The following is a 16,726-nucleotide window of genomic DNA, read 5'->3' as shown; positions in this document are numbered from 1 at the left end:
TCTTTTTGCAAAATCTATCTATCCATTCATCTGTCCATCTATTAACCATCTATGCATCCATCTGTCTATTTATCTACCCATCCATTTATCTATTAATCCCTCCATGTGCCTGGTCTTCCATCTATCCAGTCTATGTCTGTTCATCAATCCATCTTCCCCTCTTTCTACCTATTCATTCTATCCCTCCCTCTGCCTTCCTGTCTACCTCCATCTGTATATCTATCAATCTATATCATCCACCTTTTAACATATTCACACACAAACACTGACACAAACACAAGGCCCCACTCTCTGTCCCCCTTCCCACAATGCACCTCTTCCCAGCAAAGGTGTCTGACCAATCGGACGAGGTCTCAACAGCCACCATTCAACAGCATCTTTGTCAGGGCGTAAAATGGCCTCCCCGGCAGCAGTGTGGTCAAGTGGCCCCCTCTGGCAGAAGGCGGGTAGAGCCAGGGGCGCATTCGAATTCAATAACCCCGCCCCCCGGGGGCAGCTGTTAACATTAGAGTTAATGGAGCCCATTGTGAATAAATGATGAATGGCACTTTTATGCCTGCCATCTGCCCGAGTGAAAGGTTACAGCAAGGCCAGAAATGCTGATTTCTCTCCTTACATCACACACACACACACACACACACACACACACACACACAAACACACACACAAACACACGCGTTTGTTTTGCTATTCTTATAAGTACTGTCCATACACATAACTGTAGCTAATTTATACTACACCAAAACCTAAGCTTATACTGTATTATTTTTTAGAATTAAAAGTACCACACACACACACACAACTCACAAAGGTATCAAAACATGCCTACTCTTACACACCTACTCGCTCATAGAAACAAACACACACACACGCACACACACACACACACACTTTAGACAAAATTTTAGACAAAATTTGATTGTTTAAGGGGCCCCCTCAGTAGGCCTGCCACATTAATTACATTATCAATTAATCATATACATCATAATCATAACATTGAATAGAAACATATCAACTATGTTTAAAAAGAGCAGTGTTTCAATTTATATATATATATATATATATATATATATATATATATGTATATATATATATTTTTTATATATATTTTACAAATTGTGTTTTTTTTTAGGATATTGTTTAAATACAAATATTACAATTGAAAACTCATTGGTCTATAAAATGATGCATTAATATTTTAAATTACATCATATAGTTATCATTATATAATAACCATCACAGCTGTATAAAATGGTTTTAAAATAGCAATACTATAATTTATATCATATCATCCAGACATAAGTAGTCATTGTGACAGGCCTACACCTGTCCGTGATGTTAAAACCTGTTGGGTTGTTATTTATTTTTTATTTTTTTAAGAACCTTAAGTTTCCTATCTAGCATCATAAAGCACTCCCTGATGCTAAGAGTCATTAAAGAACGATTTTAGATGAATAATTAATCAGGATTTAACTAATTGTAATTAAAATAAGTTAAACCCAGTTATTGTATGTATTGTAATGCTTTGGCTCCCCCTGCTGGCCGCCGCGCCTCACTGCAGTGGCCTCTACAGCGCTCTCAGCTCAGCTCACAGCAGCTTTAATGCCTGACTGCGTGTTTAATATAGCTTAAATCCCACAGCATCGCCTGTCTCAACACGGCTACACCAGTACAGCTCTGGTCAAAAACCAAGCAGATGAAAAGCAAAACATTATGACCACTAGACTACTGCAAAATATGATAAAATAAATGTATCTGCATTAATATAATGCTATTATGTTATCATTCCAGCAGTGGCATAAAGCTAAAGTACTGGGCAGTATACAGTATAGAGTCCTCCCTGCTGTTTTGCCTAATTAATAGTGATCTCCAGTTCTCTGTAATTATCTGATGAGCTGATCAGGGTGTGTCAAATCAGGAAATACAGCAAACTCAAACTCAAACCACACCCAACACAGTGCGCAAAGAAACACACAGGAACAGGGACAGGACTGTCCTAACACTATAATCACCTGCACCTCATCTAAAACACTCCCTCTAATGTCGGTACTTTAATTCTGACACTACAGCTCACTCCTTACAGCTGGAACAAGGGAATGCACTGAGAAAAAGAGGACAAAATAATGGAAACACTGTGCAAATTATAGTGGTATGCCATATTGCATCATACACAAAAATATCATTATAATTTAAATGTATTGTATTTGTTTTTCTATTGTTTACATTATACCATGTACTTACTATTCTACACTTGTTTTGTTACATTACAATATCGGTACATAATGTACGCTATTGGTATATAATGTACAATATAAGGTATGCTAATTTACATTACCTACGACAGAATATCTCAACTAATTATTCATTGTTCATCATCCAAAACTAGTAAATCATTAAAAAATCCTTAACTAATGTCTTAATTTATTATCAGGCATTATTATTTAGTAATATTTTTAATACCTTTTAGTCATTAGTTAGACATTAACTAATAATACTGATAATTAGACATTCTGTTGTTACTTAACTATTTGACAATGTATATTACTGTCGAAGGACTGTTATTTTTTATTGTATTTGAGTGATATTGTATATTTTACTCATTATTTTTATGTTGCTTTTTTTTTTGCTACATTATTATTTTATATAAAATGAGAATCTCTGTAACTGTTCTATGTTAAAAACAGAAAAAAAGTTTACAGATTTCTCGTGTTTCTACTGTTACATTTTTAATATTTATTCTGTTGCAGCAGCATAATCATAAAATACTTGTAGGGTCATATTGTCCACCTCTAATTCGTACCAATAATAATGAGTTTGGCTGCTCTTGGTCTTCACAGCCGTGCTAATCCTGTTTGGAATGCGGCTCCACAAGTTCAAAAAATCTGCACTCAAAAACTAAAAAACTCAATTCATGTAGGACAGGGTTGTCCAAACAGGGTTAGACCAACAAAAAAAAAAAACAAGAATCCCTAAGTGGTTTTCTTCGTAAAAATATACTTAATAAACTATTCAAAACTTTGGATCTAAAATATAATGTGGAATAAACTGTGTGTGAGAGAGAGGGGGTATGAGAGAATTAGTTATGAAATTTTATTCATATTTCAGCGCAAATAAAAAAAGTAATCTACCTTCTGAAATCAGCAGCAATGATGAGTTTACATCACTTAAAGCAGCACTAGGTAGGATTTTCTTGATTTTTGATCTTTTTAAAGAAGTAAAATTACAGCTTGAAACTCACTGCAGCGCTGCATTGAGGTGTAATAGGAGGAATAGCGGTGCTCTCGTCTCTGTGCCGGAGCTCCTCTGAGCTCAAACCAGACTCTGTAAGTTTTCCGAGGCGGCCGCGACCAACGCTCGCGAGAACTGCGACCTGCTTTCCGACCTTTAGTTCTAACAGTTCTACAAGGACTACTGGTTCATTCTTTACAAACTAACATACAGACACTCTGGCAGAAGCTGGAAAGAGACCGAATATGTCTGTGAAAGCCAGAAAACGAGAAAGAGAAACTAAAATCAGCCTGAAACATTTATTACACTCTACAACTGTAGGGGGAGCCCACGAGCACAAAATCTCAATCCTACCTAGTGGAGCTTTCATAAAACCACTAATACATCATCAGGCTCTGTAAATAGAGTAAATTTTTGTAGCCGGGGCAAAACCTGGTAAAATGATTAATTAACAAGTTAAAGATTAAAGTTTAACAGCATGTGTTAACAGCACTAATCATGATATGGTGATCTTAAATAGAGTAGGTTTTGGTGTGAAATGCTCGATTCCAGATTAAAACTTTTCCAGTCAGAACTGCTGACAGTTTAAAAATGCTGATATTTTCCACAAACTGTTTTCAATTCCCTTCCTTATTTTTGTCATTAATTGATACGGTTTTGAATATTAGTCTGCAGGCGAATGCACTTGGAACTATATATCCAACATTGAGTTAAATTGATATAAAACTCTTAGATGCACTAAAGCTAAAATGTGAAGAGGAACTTTTTATTAGTATGTTCACAGAGTCGTGGCAGAATATTTTCGATAACATAAGTATCTGCCAACATAGCTGACATGTCAAAAATGTCAAATATATCTGGCAACCTGTTTTGACTTATTTACACAATATGGACTCATAATGCTCATAATGATCCAGTTTGGAAACTATTTCAGTGTTTAATATTATTCATGTATATTGTTTACATTTATCTATGTATTTATACACGTTTTACCTTTTTTTTTTAACAAATGAATGTGCTTATATACTCTTGTCTATATTTATATAATTATCTGTTTACTTAGTGAAGAGACAAGTCCAAGATATATATGCAGTGTATATGCAGATATATGCAGTGTATGATCTTGTGCATATTATAAACATAATTATGAAAAGACCTTTGTTAAAAAAAATGCTGATTTTTTATTATGGATTTTTTTGCATTTATGATGCTGATTTGGTAACAAGGATCTTGACCATTTTGTATCTGTTTTTTCTATTTTCTATTTTTCTATTATTCTGCACTTCCCCCTCAATATTATTATTATCATTAATTTAACTTTGTATCCAAAAAAAAAAAAAAAATTAACAAAAAAATAAATAAAATGTAGAAAACCTCTACAAAATCTAATTGAATCTAATTTATTTAAAAACTGAATTTAAGTGTACTGCTGCCAAAGTCAAAAAAAAAAAAAAAAAAAACGTGCTTGAAAGTCACTAGTATGGTTAATGTATTCTTAAAAATTATTCTGAGGCCCAATTAACATGTCCACAAGCTGCTTTAGGCCTTGGGTCTGACTTTGGACACCCCTGCTCTCCAGCTCAGAGTGTACGACTTTATTAAACAAAACAAAAAAATACAAATGTGATAAATTACAGATAATTTATTGATAACTTATTGACTCTTTACTCATCATAAGACCTGAAGTGCTCCCAAACAGCCCTTTAAGAACTATAATAAACGTCAGCCCTGTGCAGCCATTAACACTGGGGTGAGATTCAGGCTGTTTAAAGGAGGCCTGCAGACAGCAGGTGAAGCTTTTAGTGTTGTTTTCTTTGGCACTGATCCTGATCTTCAGCGAACTGAAACTTTCACCTGCTGTTTCGGCCCTCCTTCGTTACCCGTCTCTATTGACACATGCAAACGTGGTCATGTGACCGGCACACCTGCAATTTAACAGTTTACTATGGTAATCTTCCAAAGTCTGAGAGTGTGTTTATTTATTTATTTATTTTTATATATAGGTTTTAGGGCGTTTCCGAGCTAAAAATCTAGAACAGAGTGCACATCAGGGATGTGTTTTTTACACTGTCATTGGTAGGTACATTTAGTCCTGTTGTCATTTATGTGGGCGGATCTCCTTATACTTCACAATGATTAGTTTGTAGGATGCTGATAGTTTGGCGAGTTAGTTTTCCAGGTGATGTTCTCTTTAAGCGCAGGTTCACCTGCAGCAGAATGAGTGCAACAGATTCCTTTTATTTTTGTTTAAAAATGAGGATTAGTCTACAGTTACAGTAGATACAGAATCACTAGCGTAATACGTTGTACACATACTGCTGATGAATGCACCGGCATGCCAGGGGGAGTTGCATTTAGTTGCATGCAGTGCTCTTCTCAAATAGCTACTTCTAATAAGTACTTCTACGGTTAACCGTAACTTTAATAGATAAACACAGGAATAAACAGGTAGGTGAGCAGCAAACATGGTAAAGTTATGCTTTACTTTATGTGTGTATGTTTGAGATGGGGGGGGTGAAAGAAAAATGTTATATTTTAACATAATTAAAAGGGTAAATAATAATAATAATCTACCTTAAGAACTCAGCAGTAGTAACGCTGGTTTTACATTGCTAAAGGAAATCTCTATTACATCACCAGGCTCTGTAAATAAAGTAAAAAAATATGGAAGCTAGAGCAAAACATTCATTAAAACTTTTCATTAACAAGCCGAGGTTTAATTGTGTGCGTGTTAGTGTGTTAACAGCACTAATCATGACATGTGATATCTCAAACAGAGAGGGTTTGGTGGTAAATGCTGTTGAGCGTTAACACAGAAACACTGAAAGTTTTCCATGCTGTTTTTGATTTGATGTTGCTGATTTGGTCATGAGGTTCTTGACCATCCTGTAACTGCTGTTTCTATTATTCTACACTTCCCCTTAACAGGGCAGTCCAGCTGCTGACATCAACAATTACCACCCTGCAGCCGCGCCGCCACGCTTCTGTTACTTCTTCAATATTTAATACATCACACTTTCTCTTTCCATAGAGAGAAAGAGAGAGAGAGAGAGTGTTTTCATTTCAGTTATTTACATCATAGAACTAACAAAAATATATATATATTCTATATTTTTGTTAATAAACTCTTCAAAACTAATGAAAAATGTTGTTCTTCACATTCACAAACACACCATAGACAAAAGTATTGCTAATGTAATGTTTCTTTTTTTTGATAAGATCAAGTCAGTGAGTGTGTGAGTTTGTGTGAGAGAAAGAGTGGGTAAGTGTGAGTGGCAGATAGTGTGAGAGAGTGTATGAGTGGTGAGTGAGTGAGTGTGTGGAGGTGAGTATGAGAGTGTTTGTGTGTGTGTAAAAGCGAGTGTGAAAATGAATGAGAGTAAATAAGTTAGGAAGTGCGTTTGTGTGAAAATGAGTAAGAGTGAGTGAGTGTGAAAGAGAAAGAGAGTTTGTGTAAGAGAGAATGTGAGGGTGTGTGTGTGAGTGTAAGAGAGAGAGTTTGTGTAAGAGAGAATATGAGTGCGTGTGAGTGTGAGAGAGTTTGTGTGAGAGAGAATGTGAGAGTGTGTGCGAGTGTGAGAGAGTTTGTGTGAGTGTGAGAGAGTTTGTGTGAGAGAGCGTGCGAGTGTGAGAGAGTTTGTGTGAGAGAGAATGTGAGAGAGTGTGCGCGAGTGTGAGAGAGTTTATGTGTGAGTTTGAGAGAAAGTTTGTGTGAGAGAATGTGAGAGTGTGCATGAGAGAGTTTGCGTGAGAGAGAATGTGAGGGAGTATGTGTGAGTGTGAGAGAGAAATGTGAGAGAGTGTGTGTGAAAGAGAGTGTGAGAGTGTGAGAGAGAGAGAGAGTGAGGGAGATAAAGTGTAAAAGTGAGTGTGAGAGTGTGCATGAGAATGAGTTTGTGTAAGAGAGAGTGTTTGTGAGAGTGAGAAACTTGAGAATAATTTATATTTGGTAGGAAAGGCTGTATTGTTCACACACTCTACACACTCTCTATCTGTAGAGACAGAAGATGCTGCAGCTGTGTGAGCTGTGGTTCTCAGAGCACTCACCGTATCCCAGATCTGAAGCTTTATCTGTTTACCGTCTATAGTGATCATCCTCGCTCCAAATTCTACACCTGCAGACCACAGGAAACAGACAGAGTGCAATCAGAAACCAGAGAAAAAAAAATACCACATACTGTACAAATCAGATACAGTAGAAACAAAATCTTAATATGAAACCGGATTCAATTAAAACAAGGAGCAGCATCCTGAAGCTGAAATGCCTCTTTTCTTTTACTTCATGTTTAAGATCAGGGGGTTTCTACCTTTTTCTCCTCACCTATAAACAGGTCCACCTGTTTATAACTTAGAAAGTATGTTGGCCCTCAAAAAAATGAAATTCTTTATCCAATTTCTCAAGTGCTGACAGTGCAGACCTGAGAATTGAAGCTTGAACAATATTTTTGTACTATATTCATATATTCATATTTATAGTTAGTGTCAGAAATTACATAATGTACTCTATTAGTGATTACTGAACACCTGCATACAGTCTTTCAGCAGTTAGCATTATGCTAACTGGTGTACATAAGCTTCCACTGCCCTCTTAGCTCCAGTGCTAACTGGTGGGGTATAAACTACTGTAGCTAATTGTTAATTAGCTACATTAGCTCTGCAGTTTTGATTTTTAGCTAAACTGTTTCTTTAATACCTCCAGAGAGGAAGTGCTGGAAGGGGCTCTGAGTTTACAAACAGAACCACAAACATTTACACTGCCTGCGTTTAGTGTTTACCGTCCCGCAGTAACGCAGTCTGTACAGTTTATTATGCCAATAAACAGCGACCCAGTCTTATTATTTCTATTTATACACAGCAATCCAGGACATCCTGACCTCACTAATGCTGTTCTTGAAGCTGAATGCAATCAAATTCTCACAGCAACGCTCCAATATCTAGTAGCAAGCCATCTTCAGACAAAACAGAATAAGAAAGACAGCGCAGCTCGCCTGTGATCTATAGATCTGCGAATAGGTCTGCGAAGTCGCAGGCTTTTGCTGACTAGAGAGAGTGGAATGAACAAAATGGGCGGGGTTTATTTCCAGCAGCCAATGACTGACTAGTCCCCACCCACCCGTAAAAAACAGGGTCAAAGCTAAATGTGAACAAAAAAATTTAAATAAATACTGAAAGCTAAAAAAAACAGAATATTAAACTCGCTATTCAATATTAAATATTCAAATTTAAATTTCTTGGTTATGGATTATACTTTTGGTTCTCAAAACATTTGACCCTATTTTGATATTTGACCCTATTCACCATATTAAAAAAATCTGAAGATAACAAACATAATACAGTATCACAAGATATTATCTACAAGAAATAGTTGTCATGACAGCCCTGATCTTACAAATATTAGAAATAGAAATCAGATGTTTCATTGTCCAAAACATAATTTACAAGATCCGCTGATTTCCAGCTCATCAGTTTTCTGCTGTTTTTACTGTTATTTTGTTATTATTTGTTATTTTACTGTTACTATATATTTTGCTGTTATTTTACTTTTAACAGTATTATATATATATATATATATATATATATATATATATATATATATATATATATATATATATATATATATAAACTAATTTTACAGTTCTCATTCATTCATTTCTCTATACTGTATTTTTTCTGTTTTTTTTGTGCTTTTCTGAAAGGAAGTTAGTCATGCCCTCAGGATCTTATTTTATTGAACACTGCTCTGCGTATGTGGGGTTGAAGGCTCGTCTCAGCGACCGAGATGAGAGAGATAATTAACCAGCTAGCAGCACTGGCTGCTAAACGGAGAAATATGATAGCGTGGGCTTAATGATGACATCATCCAGTCAGACCATCCTCAGGGGAAATACTGGAGATTTAGTGGCTGCAGGGTTCACTGCAGTAGATCAGTATTACAGCTCTCTGCTCACGATAAACAGCTGATGATTGAACCTCCCAAAACCGCTCGTGTGATTAGAGCTATCAAACTCACCAGCACTCCCTATCCTGCATTTCCCAGTATTTTACTTCTTGTCATGAATAAAGTATAGATAACTACATGTTTGTGTTTATACATTAAAAAATGAAAACCTCTCTTTATTCCTTAGAATTAAACACATTATGCTTGTAACAATTATATGTAAATGAGCTCTTTTTTTGATTTGCTGAACTGAGACTCACAAACAAGAAAAAAACAACACACTACACTTTCTCTTATTCAATGTTGTCAGATGACACAGCTCTCCAGACCATCACTGATCATCAGTAAATTTTACATTTCATTTGTAAATCAAGGGAGCAGAGTCTGGAGGAAGAGTGGAGAGACACACAGTCCAAACTGCTCGAGGTCTAGTGTGAAGTTTCCAATCAGTGATGGTTTGGAGAGACATGTCTGTCATCTGCTGGTGTTGATCCACTGTGTTTTATTATCAAGTCTAAAGTCAGTGCAGTTTTGTTTTCCCACAAAATCTTTCAGCACTTCATGCTTCCCTCGGCTACTGACAACTTTTATGGAGATGCGGATTTCATTTTCCAGCAGGACTTGGCACACTGCCCACACTGCCAAAAGTACCAATTGTTCTTTATATTATACTTAAATTTTCTGAGACACTGATTTTTGGGTTTCATAATAATCAACAATAAAGGAAATAAATGCTTAAAATAGAATATAAAATGCAATGTCTTCATTTTGAACTCAATTACTAAAGAAAAAACAATTTTTTCAATGATATTCCAATTTTTGAGATGCACTAGTAGATTGTCTATCAATCATCTCCTAAATTTGCAGTGGTGCTACGGACTGGAAATGCAGTATCTTTAGCAATGAATGAGGGATCTTTTTGAGATCTGGCAACTGTCAAGTTTAAGTATGAAAGCCTTGTATCCAGGCTAGTGGATCATCAAAAAAAACACATATAAATATTCATTCCATTCTAACTATCAACTTCTTGGTTTGTCAACAAATGAATTTTTCACTCTTTTCTAACTCTTTGTCTTTATCACACTCTTGAGAGTCTCTTGGTAGTGTAGGCCTATGTAACTGCTAACTATGTTTCTTGAAGTGACAGACGTTCTAATTTCTGTGATAATGAGCAGGATATGATGAGTGTGGCTGGAAGCAGCTTACCAATAGTGAGATCGTGCACTGGCTGGAAGCGTTTGTCTGTGAACTGTAATAATAGGCATGATTTCCCCACACCTGCAAAGCAAACACACAAAAACACACATTTAGATCCATAGCCCATTACCTCCACATTATACATGCATACAGCTCATAAGGACACACATGAAATGAGTAAGTACTAATGTATGCCTACCAGTAATTAACTGTATATAACATTAGAATACGAAAGCCAAATAAACATTAATAAAGTCAGTGAGACTGTCTACCTGTAGTTAACTCTAAATAACATTAGAATACTAAACCTAAATAAACATAGTCAGTGGTAAGCGTGAGTGTCTACCTGTAAATAACTCTATATACCAGTAAAATACTTAACCCAAATAAACAAAATGAAACATTTAAAACACTCAAATCTAAACCATTGAAACAACTAAAACCTAAAATTATTAAATTATTTTACCCAACTCAAACTGGACCAGGGATCTAAATCTAAAACACTAAAATGAATGAGATCTGAACCAGTGAAACAATTTAAAGCTAAATTGGTGTAACAAATCCAACCAAACCAGTACAACAAATTCATTTAAACCAGAGTCAAACCTGAACCTGTGAATGAATCAAACTAGACCTGTAAAACGAATCAAACCTGACCCTGTGAATGAATCAAACTAGACCTGTAAAACTAATCAAACCTGACCCTGTGAAATGAGTCAAACTAAACCTGTGAAATGAATCAAACTAAACCTGTCAAATGAATCAAACTAAACCTGTCAAATGAGTCAAACTAAACCTGTAAAATGAATCAAATCTGACCCAGTGAAATGAGTCAAACTAAACCTGTGAAATGAGTCAAATCTGACCCAGTGAAATGAGTCAAACTAAACCTGTGAAATGAGTCAAATCTGACCCAGTGAAATGAGTCAAACTAAACCTGTGAAATGAGTCAAACTAAACCTGTGAAATGAGTCAAACCTGACCCTGTGAAATGAGTCAAACTAAACCTGTGAAATGAGTCAAACTAAACCTGTAAAATGAATCAAATCTGACCCAGTGAAATGAGTCAAACTAAACCTGTGAAATGAAGCAAACTAAATCTGTGAAATGAATCTAACTAAACCTGTGAAATAAATCTAACTAAACCTGTGAAATAAATCTAACTAAACCTGTGAAATAAATCAAACTAAACCTGTGAAAGAACCAAACTAAACCTGTGAAATGAATCAAACTAAACCTGTGATATGAATCAAACTAAACCTGTGAAATGAACCAAACTAAACCTGTGAAATGAACCAAACTAAACCTGTGAAATGAACCAAACTAAACCTGTGAAATGAACCAAACTAAACCTGTGAAATGAATCAAACTAAACCTGTGAAATGAATCAAACTAAACCTGTGAAATGAACCAAACTAAACCTGTGAAATGAACCAAACTAAACCTGTGAAATGAACCAAACTAAACCTGTGAAATGAACCAAACTAAACCTGTGAAATGAACCAAACTAAACCTGTGAAAGAACCAAACTAAACCTGTGAAATGAATCAAACTAAACCTGTGAAATGAATCAAACTAAACCTGTGAAATGAACCAAACTAAACCTGTGAAAGAACCAAACTAAACCTGTGAAAAGAACCAAACTAAACCTGTGAAATGAATCAAACTAAACCTGTGAAATTAACCAAACTAAACCTGTGAAATTAACCAAACTAAACCTGTGAAATTAACCAAACTAAACCTGTGAAATGAATCAAACTAAACCTGTGAAATGAGTCAAACCTGAACGTGTGAAATGAACCAAACTAACCCTAAAATGAATCAGACAGTACTGGTGAAACAAATCTAAGAGAAAGTGTGAAATATATAAAATAAATTTGACACCTTATTGCATTCACATGGTTGTGAATTCCGAATGTTTAATCTGCTTTGAGGAAGTGTAATTCATTACTCGTATTTCAGTGCTTTATTTTAATTTAATGATATAAAGATGTGTTCAGATTTCTTGTGAATCATTCTAACTAATCAATGAAAGCTACCACTCTTCACTTCCATTCACTAAAAATCAGTCTCAGACGTTATCCCCCCACTGCTGACGGGTCGCTGTGCTCGGGGCAGTCTGCCACCCGGCTCCGCCTATGTGTACTTTACTCTGAGGACAAAGGCCACGTACAAAATGGAGTCCTATAGGCCTCATTCACTTCATATAAGTGTGATTCAGCCTTGGAGTGTGTATTGTCAAATCCAGCGTAACCAACAGCGCTAATGAAATCATCTGTGTCTGTTTCCTAACCGGGGGGGTGGGGTGCAGGTCTGCCCATATATAAACAGGTTCGCCCACAGAAGTGTGTGTTTCCAACAGCAACCGCGGTTGCTAAGTGAAGGACAAACACTGAAGACGGGATCACAGGGAAGACGTATAGATTAAACATAATCAATGACACTGAGACACACACACCAAAACAATTACAAAATCATTAGAAGTGAATAAATAACACGTAACACACTAAAACAAACTACAAAAACCAATACAGAGCAAACATATTAATGTCTTTTTGCTCAATATTACATTTACATACCCAACAACCATCTTCTGCCTCTTTTTTATCCCATTTTCTCTCCAATTTAAAAGGCCAATTATCAAACCCACTCATTAGAACTCCCCCTATCACTAGAGATGTCCCTCCAACACCAGGAGGGTGAAGACTAGCACACGCCTCCTATGATACATGTGAAGTCAGACTCTGCCTCTTGCTAAACTGCTGCTGATGCAACATTGCTAAGTAGCATCACAGTGCTCTCAGAGGAAAATGCAGCGACTCAGTTCTGATACATCAGCCCACAGACGCAGCCTTGTGCTGATCCACATCTCCCTAGCAGTCATGAGGAGAAAGAGCGCCATCTACCCTATATAACGCAACTTTTTATCCTATCAGAACAGTGGGCTCTAACAACAGAGTACAACACGCTATCTAGTGCATTAAATGAAGCGCTGTCTGACAACAATACAATTTACATTTAAACTAATAATTAAAACTCAATACAGTATTGTACAAAATATCACAATAAACCCCCCCCCCCCCCCTCCAGTGGGTAAAATCTGAAGAGAAGGATTTTGGGTAGTGTTACTTAAACTCAGCGATGCCTGTAGTGAGGCCTGATCACATTACATCACTAAATCTCGAGTCCTGAGCTGTAGAGCTGAAAACACTGCATTTAATACACATCTAGAAAAATAACAATGTAACAGATGGCAGACAGGAGCTCTCATTAGACTACACACACACACACACACAAAAAATGAGATACACTATAATCAGGGTAAAGTAATTAATATTATTAAGTTAAACAATAAGCAGTATTGAATGGTTTTACGGATATTCCTCTAATTTATCCAATCCTGCGTCAATTAGATCATATTTAGGGGTTTAGAGCAACACAGGTGGACTCAGTAGGTGGAGGGCAGGGGGGGCAACTGTGCCTCTTAGTGCCTTCATGGAAAAAGCATCATTAGAGGGCCATCTAATTTGTCAATGGGCTGCCCCTCTTATATGTGGTGGGGTTAAGAAACTAAGTGCCCCGTTGATAATATTAATAAAAATAACAATATTATTAGTATTAAGTCTTAATGAGTGCCAATCAATGCCACCCCTACTAAATGGTGTCCCAAAAGGTGCCCATTCTGTTACAGTAAATGTCAGTGTGTCTTTGCTATCATAAAAATGGGAAAAGTACACCTTGTGCGTCTCATAATAAGCAAAATAGATGTACTAATTCTCTAAATTAAACATCGTTGTGTCAGTTCCCTTTAAGAGCCAGGTGCACTTTGATTTTGGCAGATTGGTATTTTAACAGCGCCCTGCTTCTGCGCGTTAGCAGCGGTGTATGTGCATTAAGTGTGACGTCTGACGGTTGACTGTTATCAGGGTTTTAATTAATCAATAGAGCACCTGTGTTTTCTGTTGCCAAGATAGCAACACACCAGAAATTTACCTAAACACTCCTCATTTCCAGACCACCGCGCCCATTAGCATAGATATATTCGTAAGCTTGGCCGCTATTTAAATGATGAAGGCACAAAGCATGAAAATAGACTGCTGGTGGTGTGTAAGATAGCAATGAGCATTACAACACCCCTTGCACAGGGTGTAAGATAGGGTCCACTATCATGTTTATAAAATCGAGAAAGGGAAATAAAAAATGTACTTTTCCACACAATAAGAACACTAAAATCTAAAAACAGAGTACAGCTGGTTTATGGAGAGTGTGGCCACATCCTGTTTCCCCAGGTTTATCAGAAAACAGTTGCCAACCACTAGAGGGAGCTAAATAGTGGGCGGGGGTTAAACACAACACTCAACACAACAAAATTGATACTGTGTTTATGAAAAGTTATACAGTAATGCAAAATAAAATATTGCAATACTTCAAATAAAATATATATATAAAAAAATTCATCCATATTCCCCACAAAGCTCCACTTACATACACTGCATATTATATATTACTAGCAGATGGTAAGGGCAGCCTATTTCTACACTTTGAGCAACACATTCAGCTGAACTTTTATACTGGGAAACGTCTGGACATGTGGTTCGGTAATCCAGCTCTGGATGGAGCAATATCACTGCACTATGTGAACAGATTGGGTTTCAGTCAGCATCACTGCAGAGACAAGATTAAGCAATATGAACAGTTTACAGCTCTGTTTACTCATCACAACCACTATCATAGCGTACTGATGTTAAAATATAACAGGCTTTCTGACAGAAGATTTAAAAGGTTTAGTAAATTAATAAATAAACTCTTTTCTTTAGTCCTTTAACCTCAGCCACAGACAACAGAAAACATGCATTGATGCATCAAGACTTTATAGGACTGGGATAAATCTGCTAATTAGACTAAATAGGCTACTGGGGTAAAATTGCAGGCTGAGGAGACGGCGAAAGTCAGGCATCAGCACTGCAGTAATGTAGATAAACAGGCTTTTAATCAGTGTACAACGTGTCTAACCAGTAGAATCATGTGGAGGACGTCTGGTCTGACATCGCTAACGCCTAAAGATGATCTTCAGGCCAGAAAATCAGACAAAAAATTGGTTATTAAGGAATTTATATTGCTGTATCAGAGAGATGTGTATGACGTTTATACATTATCCAAAATGTCCACAGATTTTGTATGCACTCCTTCTTAACTACTGTCAATAGAATTGAACTCTCTGGAGCAGATAAATAAACATGAACCTACTGTCTCACACACACACACACACACATATATTAATTATAAAATAAAATAACTGGTGAAATTGTTAAATTTGCTGTTTTCGTATCTGACTAAACAAGGAAAACATTTATCATCAGATTAATCAATAACAAAAAATAAATTATAGCCCCAATACACATGCACCTTTATAGAAACATCTTTAATTATGATTATTAAGCTTAATGTGCTATCTTGTCCTACTACAAATTCTGTTTTTCATGTGAACTGTAGCACAGTATGATAGAATTCTGATGTAGCGATTGCTAAACCCAGAACTCGCCCCTTAAATCTGATGTTTATTTTAAGCTGTTTACACTAAATTTTCAATCTGGTCTATAGCCAATGTTGTTGGTCTGAACTGTTTGCGCTCCTAAACTGATGCTGCTTAGCAGTGCTAATAATAGCTTAGCATCAGTCACAAAGCAACAAATGGGCAGTTTTTGATAAACATAAACTTGCATGTCGGGTTAAACAGATGAAAACGGTCTAAATATGCATGTATCACAGGAATAAAGCAGGCAGTAAATAACACTGCCAGACGTACAGCTTGTTTAAATGCATGTTTTACTGTTAAAAAGGACAGAAGAAAAGCTAAAAATGGCAGAATATATACTTATAGAACTATAGTGTAGAAGCCAAATGCCCCCTAAATGGCTTTAGGCAAGTGTATACATATTTTATTTAAATGCTTTATTTTTTAAATGCATATTAATTTTATGTCACAGCAATAGATTTATTTTAATTTCTTAGCTTTGAACTCTGGGTAAAGTCATGTTGAGCCTAAACATCCGGCACGGCAGAGTGCACTGAAGAAAAGTGCTAGTGGACACGTACAGTAAAAGTGCAATTCTCCAAGTGACCAACTCGTCCAATTAAAAGGAGTCAATCATAACAACAGAAACTTCCTTAATTCAAAATCAAACTAATAATAGAGTGAGGAGGTGAGAGGGCAGAGTGTCTCTGTGGGGTCAGGACAGCATAAGGGCATGTCTTCACTGACATGGACAGGAATATCTGGATGTGAAATTGGATATCTGAAAACTTCCTATAAGCTCCTATACTGTTGTCATCCATTTTTCCCTTCTCCTTAATGTGCATCAA

General features: G+C 36.3%; 1 protein-coding gene across 1 annotated transcript in view; it reads right to left on the bottom strand.

Annotated features, from left to right (window-relative positions):
* rab2a (RAB2A, member RAS oncogene family) overlaps positions 1-16,726 on the bottom strand; it is a 32,893-nt gene that overhangs the window by 11,332 nt on the left and 4,835 nt on the right. Inside the window, exons 2-3 of the mRNA XM_007245091.4 lie at positions 10,373-10,444; positions 7,276-7,343 (exon numbers count right to left, since the gene is read on the bottom strand). Of these exons, the coding sequence (XP_007245153.1) occupies positions 7,276-7,343; positions 10,373-10,444 (140 nt within the window). The remainder of the gene's footprint in view (positions 1-7,275; positions 7,344-10,372; positions 10,445-16,726) is intronic.

This window comes from Astyanax mexicanus, chromosome 18 (assembly GCF_023375975.1).
Source record: "Astyanax mexicanus isolate ESR-SI-001 chromosome 18, AstMex3_surface, whole genome shotgun sequence".
NCBI lineage: Eukaryota > Metazoa > Chordata > Actinopteri > Characiformes > Acestrorhamphidae > Astyanax > Astyanax mexicanus.
The sequence above is the reverse complement of the archived record's forward strand: the minus strand, read 5'-3'. Positions and strand labels throughout refer to the sequence as shown.